The 9,161-nt window shown below is 44.6% G+C and overlaps 1 protein-coding gene across 1 annotated transcript; it reads left to right on the top strand.

Moving 5' to 3' along the window:
- Positions 1-3,808: 3,808 nt before the first annotated feature.
- Positions 3,809-4,864, top strand: LOC123400039 (RING-H2 finger protein ATL29-like). The gene has a single exon (XM_045094434.1). It carries the CDS (start codon positions 3,828-3,830, stop codon positions 4,857-4,859), a length of 1,032 nt encoding a protein of 343 aa, XP_044950369.1. The 5' UTR covers positions 3,809-3,827; the 3' UTR covers positions 4,860-4,864.
- The last annotated feature ends 4,297 nt before the right edge of the window (positions 4,865-9,161 follow it).

The following is a 9,161-nucleotide window of genomic DNA, read 5'->3' as shown; positions in this document are numbered from 1 at the left end:
AAAGACACCTCACTGGATGCTCATCATCCAAATCCTGACATAAATGTGCACAAATGTTTTTGTGTCGGGAGATCGGAACACCTTGACTCCATTGTTGTAGGAAATCACAAGGAGCTAAAAGGAATAAATACATTTCCACAAATTTCATCGATTCCATCAGAATCATATAAAATAAAGACTACATTTGTCGACATATATTTATTCTCAAAATTGCTAAAATCTTTTGGGCCCTGAACCAAAATCCATGGTAGAGTGCCTCTTGTACTCATATTGGTTCACATAAAAGGAAGCAAGTAATGAAGAATAGCAGTCGCTCTGTAAACGAGTGGTATTTACCACAGTAATACCTACTCCACATAAGTATCTTTCTTATAGAATACTAAAACTTCTCATTAAACAAAGTAAATGAGGTGGTGAGAAAGCGAGGCTTGTAGCAAAAGGGTTCACGCAGAGACCCGACATCGATTACGATGTAACATACCTTCTTGGTATGAGTGGAATTATGTTTCGATAATAAATACCATTGACAGTACAAATAATATTATTCATGCAGTTAATGGATGCAGTGACTACATACTCATATGAGTCACTCATTTCGGAAATCTATATTAAAGTCCCTGAAGGGCTTCTTTTGCGAATCCAAAAACAAATCACAACATGTATTGTGTAAAACTTCATAAGTCACTCTATGACTAGAAATAGTCATGAATCATATGGTACTACCGACTAGACGAGTTCCTTTTTCAGAGGATTACTCAAAGGATGATCATTGTTTATGTGTTAATAAAGGAATACCAAAATTTTATTTCCTTACATCACCTCAGTGTATATGATGATTTCATCATCAATGTCTCTACAAGACCTAAACATACATAAAATCATCTCAAGACGGAAAATTTGGATTCAATCAAATTTAGCTTAAGTTTACAACTTGAACATTCTCTCAAGAATACATATCAGTCTACATATATCCAAACATATACGAGAAGTTCAATTTGGATATATCATATCAACAAAAGACATGTATGGTGATGCTACTTTTGATAAGGTACAAATCCATTCATACCTAGGGGTGATAATGAAGTGATACCAGGACATGAAGTTCTATATCTCACTTATGCCAAAGCACTCATATACTTGCAAACTACGTCAGGCCTGACACTATATTTGCTATCGTTATTCGGAGTGTAACCTCAAACAAAAGGTATATGGTTGATATAAGTACTATCATCTTATATCTGAAGATTACAGTAAATCTTGAACATTTCCATCAGGAAATAGAAGATATGACCATGATATAATGTAATGATATTGGCTCTTTATTTGATCCCAACAACGCCATAACAATGACTGAATTTGCTGGAACAACCTTCACATGGAAGTCATCTAAACGGATTTTAATGGTTATTTCCAGTTATCATTCTGACATAATTGCTTTATCCTAAAGCATTGCAAATTATGCATAACTTAGTAGAATGGTAAACCACACTCAAAATCATGTGGTTGAGATTCATCAGAATCACATAACTTGATTTATCAAGGTACTTCCACTTGTGTTACTCAATACTTATAGGTTATATGAAGAGCAATATCATAAATCACATTGCTCGGAAATTACTTATCCTCACGGATTATAGAAAATTGAGGAAATAATTTGCAAACAAAATATTATTATAATCCAACAGATTATACACAATCTCATGTTCATGTCAATGGTAATGGTATGAGACATCCTCCATATTTGCAAAGTTCAGGGGGAGTAATCTCCCAAACTATAACCTATTAACAATCATCAGATTGCATATATTGTACTCTTTTTCCCTTGATGAGTTTTCCCTAACGGTTTCTGATAAAAGGTTTTTAACGAGATAATATAAACACAAATATCTATATATGCCATATCATTTTCTCCTTATATTTTTCCCACTGGGTTTTAAAGGAGTTTTCAATGGCATGTACGATTGCACTTTTTCCCTTATGAGTTTTCTCTCAAGTTTCTCACAATGGTTTTTAGTGAGGCAATATCTTTTCAAAGATCATATGTCATACTTTCTATTTTCCCTGTTAGGGTTTTTAAAGGAAGTACTCAAGACATATTAATTGTTCTCTAAACTTATCAATGAGTTTTCTCCTTCTTCAAAGGTTTTTCTCATATGAGTTATCAAGAGAAAATAATCATCATATGTTGCATCATTTTCTCCTTATTTTTTCCCACTGGGTTTAAAGGAGTTTTAGCAACATATCTACTCTATTCTCCTCATATTTTTCCCACAGGGTTTTTGGGGGAGACTCTCAAGATTGTCTAGAAGATTTCTCAAGATGGAAGATCTATATGCAAGAAGCTTTCAACGATGAAACATTCAAGGAGCGGTGTTGTACAAGGGGGGGTGTTAGAAATTAATTAGTACATTAATCCAAGGGATGTGTCCAACCCGAACAGTCATGTCTCCTCTCTCCTCTATTGCCAACAGGCACCTGTTCTGGAGGGATGCCTCCGAACAGACACCTCTTCTTCGCACCTCTTCCAGATGTATATATACTTGAGAATCAATAGAAATCAGGACTAATCGTCCATTCACTTTCATTCAATCTCGTTTTACTCTAACAATCTGCTCGGACGGCGCACACTCAGGCGACCCACCGGGACCACCGTCATGCGGTGGTTATAGCGTGCTTGCGTGCGTCCTTTCATGTGTTGTCCGGTGTGGGAAGTGGAAGCCGAACCCACCTGTTGGCGTCCCCACGTTACGGTTGTTCGCTCCGAAATTTGCTTCTTGATCTAGCGTCCGTTACTTTATTTTCCTTCCTTTTCATTTTTGAGAATTTCTTAATAAATAAATGATTCAAAGATTGCTCACCACGTCTGCCTTGTGTTTTTCTGGAAAATCTCTTTATTTTTCCTTCCTTATAAGGCCCAAGACAAAAGGATCTACTAACGATTCGAAATCACTAAAACAGTCCACAAGTTAGACATAAACGAAAGGGCACTTTCATCTTATGCTCTAGTCATAGATGAAGTGAAGGAGACTATGAGAGGTTTTGATATAGTGTTAGTTTTCCTTCCACAAAAAAAAAAGTGTTAGTTTTGGTTTTAAGTGTAGGGAGGCAAATTCTGAGGCTCATGCCATTGCTAAGGCGGCTTGTGCGCTTCCTCCGCATCGCCACATGTGGCTATGGATCATAGATGCTACTCCCTCCGGTCCTTTTTACTCCGCATATTAGATTTGGTTCAAGTCAAACTTTACAAAGTTTGACCAAATATATATTAAAAAATATCAACATCTACAATATCAAATATACATATCATGAAACTACCTTTCGTAATGAATCTAACAATATTAATTTGGCATTGTGAATGTTAATACATGTTTCTATAAATTTGGTCAAAATAGAGATACTTTGACTTTGCACAAAGCTAATATGCAGACTGAAAAGGACCGGAGGGAGTACCTCCTTCGTTCTTAAATATGTGTCTTTTAAAAGATTTTATTAAAAGTCTACATACGGAACAAAATGCGTGAATCTACACTCTAAAATATGTCTATATACATATGTATGTAGTCTAGTAGTAGAATCTTTATAAAGACTTGTATTTAAGAACCGAGCGAGTAGACATTATGTGTATTCCTTTTGTTTTGAATCATGAATAAAATCCCTAGTTCACCTAAAAAAAACTAAAACAGTCCATTATGTCATGCCGGTGCAAATGCAGTGGGCACGATCTTAACGGAAGGGAAAATTCGGTAGGTTTTAATAACTCCTAGACTCTTGAGAGACCTAGCACGTACGTACGCCCAGGACCAAACCTAGCCGCCGGCCGGGACGCAATGGCCGCCTCCCGCAAGCGTGCCTTCGCCTCCGTCCTTTTCATCACGGCGAACGCTTCCTGCGCAGCAGCGCAGACGCCGGGAGGCCCGGGATCGGACAACTCAATGAGTTTCTCCGACGTGATGGCCGTCTCCTTCTTCATGGCCATTTTCTTCCCCGTCTTGGTCGTCCTCCTTGCGTTTGCCTGCCTCCGCCTCTTCCGGCCGCCGCCAGACGACCCCCCAGCCACCGAGAACTCTTGGTCGGAGTGGCCGCGCCCGCGCCACAAGGAGGGCCTAGACGCCGCCGAGATCGCGGCGCTGCCGCTGGTGTCCTACCGTGACGTCAAGCAGCACCGGGCCAGCGACGGCCGGATCGACCCGCTGGAGTGCGCGGTTTGCCTGCTGGAGTTCGACGACGACGACAGCCTGCGGCTCCTCCCGACGTGCCCGCACGCGTTCCATCCGCAGTGCATAGGCCTCTGGCTCGAGAAGCACGTCACGTGCCCGCTCTGCCGCGCCAGCGTCCTCGACCCGCCACCGCCACCGGCGCCAGAGCAGGAGCTGGAAACGCCGGCGCCACCCGACTCGCCGCCTGCTCGCGATCACGAGACGGTGGTCCTTATCGAAGACGACCCCAGCCGCAACATTGAGGAGGAGGAAGACAGGACCGGGATCCTTGCGAGGACGCGGCGCGAGGCCGGGCGTGAGGCGCTGCCGCGGTCCAACTCGACGGGGCACGAGCGCTGCGGCGGGATGGAGCGGTTCGCGCCGCGGCTGCCGGAGCATGTTCGCCTCGAGATCCTGGTGTCGCACAGGCTGAGGCACGTGACGAGCGCGGTCGCGTCCGTGCGCGTGAGGGAGGGGAGCGCCCACGACCCGGCTGCCGGCGGGAATTCAGTACGGAGCGCCGTGGCGAGGCTGTTCTCGCTTTTCGCGCCAGGAGATGGGTGGAGTCGCGACGTCGATGACAAGTCCGCGGGGTTGCCTCGCCGGCGGCGCGATGACTCTACGCGGGGAGCCGGAGCAGGAGAGGACAAGAGAAACCATTGATGAATCGGGAGAAAAAAAATGAGAGCGTCGTTGCGGTAGAACCGTAGAAGACGAACATATATATTGGAACCTTGAGGTGCTGGTTTCCCAGATTTGCTGCTTTTGTTGGTTTGGTTGTGAACTGTGATCATATAACTGGATCAGTTTTGAGCGTGAGGATTCAGTATCGAACTGTCAGAATGAAGACCCATAATGTAGTGTCACGAATTTTATTTCCGGGAACAACTAGGGATCAGATAATTGATTGCAAGCGATCCATCGCCATAAGATTGGAAGCTTGGCGATCAGCGTCTGATCGCACGGTATATATAGGAGATGCATGTGCGCGAGCGAGGCCATAAGATTAGAAGCTCGACCACTTCCTCCTTTGACAGAGCTCAATCACAACGACCCATTGAACATTACTTCGGGGAGTATATACTCCCTCCGTTTCTAAATATAATTTTTTTAGAGGTTTTACTAGTTGACTACATGCAGATGTATATAGACATATTTTAGATTATAGATTTACTTATTTTGCTTTGTATGTAGACTTTTAGTGAAATATCTTAAAAGACTTATATTTAGGAACGGAGGGAGTACTAATATCATGCATATGATACTACTTCATAATGCATAGTATTATAAGTTAGTACTCTGTTGTACTACTTCTATATGCATGCGTAGTGTGAATGCTATTTTTTAACTCATTTCACAGCCAATCAATAACCACCTAGGTCCTAGAGAATTTGCATGCACGCCTTCTAAACCGTGACGGAGGGAGTATCTAGGTTGTCTTATTAATTGACATGCATGACACAAAGTACTATAACATTTAATATGATACGGTTTCATAATATGATACCACATCCTCTCTTTCCTCATTTAATGGTGTGACACATCATCAAATAAACTTAGTTGGCGTCACTGCCCCCTATCCTATCTATAGTATAGGGCCATGATACAGCCCAATATTCCAGTCGATAATAACAAAAAAATATGACAGATGAAGGTTTTACTGAAATTAAAGATATCCGCGTGGTACCTTCATAAAGGTGTCATTTTTGTTAGGTTGATCTCCTCCGGTAGGCCCAACGGCCTATTGGGCCCTTGGTCAACGCGCCTTGATCGGGGGCGCCCAACCCCTTACTGGTTGGTGCGCCCCTGTGATCTGCGCATATAAAGAGTGGTGGGGGCCGGGCACAAGGGACAAGGTTTACTGCCGCCGCACTCCCCATCCACAAACCTACCGATCTAGGTTGTGCGCGGTGCTCACTGAAAGCATCACCACCGCACACACACACCCACTCCACCGTTGCACTCAACCATGGCCACCGACGGCAGTTCATCCAACCAGGGAGAAGGTAATCATCCCCATCGCGCATCCCCACTACCGGACATCTCTAGCCTAGTAGATCCGAGAATTCTATCAATGGTATCAGATGCCTCTAGGATCTAGATGGCTTCGGTAGAAACAATTCAGAAAAGAAAAGATTCCCTCCCCACGACGAACCCTAGAACAGGGAAAAGAACAAAAAAAAAGGAGAAACTCACGGGAGTAGGGCCTTGGGCTTGCCGACATAGTGCGTCGCCGCCAGGCCGCGCCTGTTCCTCTCGATCCCCACACGCATTGGCAAGTCGAGGTGCGGGGACGAAGAACATCCCCTCCCAAAGGAGGCAAAGGGCACCACCTCCGCACCGTTTGACGGCGGCGCGTTCACCTTGAAGGTACTCGCGAGCGCCGGCAAAGGGGACATGGGGCGCCGCAGATTCGTCTGCTCCATAGCCGTCGTCGAATGCGAGGGGGCTGCGGGACAGAGACAGAGAAGGAAGGGACAGAGGAGAAGGGGAGCCGGGCTAAAGTTCGCCGCCGTCACCGGCGGCCGGAGTTCCCCTGCCCTGTAGTACTGCGCAAGGAGGCGAGCGGCACGGGCGAGAGAGAGATGATGCCAGCGGCGCAGGCGAGAGCGAGAGGAGGCGAGCGGCGCGAGGGGGGATGTTTTAGTGTTTCCTCCTCGGCCCAGTCGGCCCTCGGTTTTGACTGAGCTATGCTCGCGCGCGGCCGTTGGATGGCGCCACCAGCATTGGACTGATGGGCTCGCGGCGGCTCTCCACACGACAGATCGAAGCAGGCCAAGAGCCTCGCGGGGCATTTTATGGGCCAGTTTTCGGCCCAGAGAGGCCGTCGCCACTTTCCTCTATTGAAGTTGCTAATTTTTGTCTATTTTTAAGGCAAATTTCAAACAGTTTTATTTTTTATTCTTCTATGCAATTTTTTTAACGAAAATTTTGTTTAGAAAATATAAAATAAATAGAAATGTTTCTACAAAAAAAATAAAAATGTTTATGAAAATAAAAATAGAGACATTTTTAGAAAAAGAAAAGTTCATGAATTTTGTAAAGAAAATAATAAAGTTCATGAATTTTTATTTGGTAAAATAAAAGTTTCTGTAAAGAATAAAAGGTTCATGAATTTTTATATTCACGTTTTTTCGCTGCAAACTAAATTTATAGTGCTCTTTTGCAAAGATTTTTTTTAAAGAGCATCTATTTAAACAGTACATTAAAGTGATTATTTACGGAAATATGATTCTATTATTTTTATGACCAACGTCGTTAATAACATGATCATGTTTTATTTTTGCCATAAAAGGTGCATTTATTTCTATTTTTCCCAATGGTGATATAGATTTATTGCATAAACATTGTATGTTTAATTTGACCACCTTAGATTAATGCATGCTATTGTTAAAATGATCTCACTTAAATTGTGACTTAAGGAGGCTTTTACTTGATGAACTGCATAAAAGATGTTCCAACACTTAGAGGTGATAACTACAGTGAGTGAAGGAAGAAAGTTGATTTAGCATTTGTCTGTGCTGAGGTGGACTCGGTTGTGGACACCCCACAGCCGGTCCAACCTCCAAAGCCAGTTAGAGATGCAAAAGATAATGATGCTGCATGGGAGAAAAAGAAGAGGGATTATGCTCGAGTGAAGATGTCCCTTTGTTGGGAACGTCGCATGGGAAACAAAAATTTTCCTACGCGCACGAAGACCTATCATGGTGATGTCCATCTACGAGAGGGGATGAGTGATCTACGTACCCTTGTAGATCGTACAGCAGAAGCGTTAGTGAACGCGGTTGATGTAGTGGAACGTCCTCACGTCCCTCGATCCACCCCGCGAACAATCCCGCGATCAGTCCCACGATCTAGTACCGAACGGACGGCACCTCCGCGTTCAGCACACGTACAGCTCGACGATGATCTCGGCCTTCTTGATCCAGCAAGAGAGACGGAGAGGTAGAAGAGTTCTCCGGCAGCGTGACGGCGCTCCGGAGGTTGGTGATGACCTTGTCTCAGCAGGGCTCCGCCTGAGCTCCGCAGAAACACGATCTAGAGGAAAAACCGTGGAGGTATGTGGTCGGGCTGTCGTGGAAAAGTCGTCTCAAATCAGCCCTAAAACCTCCGTATATATAGGTGGGAGGGAGGGGACCTTGCCTTGGGGCTCAAGGAGCCCCAAGGGGGTCGGCCGAGTCCAAGGGGGAAGGCTCCCCCCCCCAAACCGAGTTGGACTTGGTTTGGTGGGTGGGAGACCTTCCTTCCCTTCCCACCTCCTCTTTTTTTTTTCTCTTTGATTTCTTTCCTAGGCGCATAGGGCCCTTTTGGGCTGTCCCACCAGCCCACTAAGGGCTGTGTGCCACCCTCAAGGCCTATGGGCTTCCCCGGGGTGGGTTGCCCCCCCCCCCCCCCGGTGAACTCCCGGAACCCATTCGTCATTCCTGGTAACTCCGAAAACCTTCCGGTAATCAAATGAGGTCATCCTATATATCAATCTTCGTTTCCGGACCATTCCGGAAACCCTCGTGACGTCCGTGATCTCATCCGAGACTCCGAATAACATTCGGTAACCAACCATATAACTCAAATACGCATAAAACAACGTCGAACCTTAAGTTTGCAGACCCTGCGGGTTCGAGAACTATGTAGACATGACCCGAGAGACTCCTCGGTCAATATCCAATAGCGGGACCTGGACGCCCATATTGGATCCTACATATTCTACAAAGATCTTATCGTTTGAACCTCAGTGCCAAGGATTCATATAATCCCGTATGTCATTCCCTTTGTCCTTCGGTATGTTACTTGCCCGAGATTCGATCGTCAGTATCCGCATACCTATTTCAATCCCGTTCACCGACAAGTCTCTTTACTCGTTCCGTAATACAAGATCCCGCAACTTTCACTAAGTCACATTGCTTGCAAGGCTTGTTGGAAATATGCCCTAGAGGCAATAATAAAATGGTTATTATCATATTTCCT

The sequence above is a fragment of the Hordeum vulgare genome, chromosome 5H, assembly GCF_904849725.1.
Source record: "Hordeum vulgare subsp. vulgare chromosome 5H, MorexV3_pseudomolecules_assembly, whole genome shotgun sequence".
Taxonomy (NCBI): Eukaryota; Viridiplantae; Streptophyta; class Magnoliopsida; order Poales; family Poaceae; genus Hordeum; species Hordeum vulgare.
The sequence above is the reverse complement of the archived record's forward strand: the minus strand, read 5'-3'. Positions and strand labels throughout refer to the sequence as shown.

Excerpts from the sequence above, each read along its gene's own strand:
- LOC123400039 (XM_045094434.1), top strand. The coding sequence starts at position 3,828 with ATGGCCGCCTCCCGCAAGCGTGCCTTCGCCTCCGTCCTTTTCATCACG.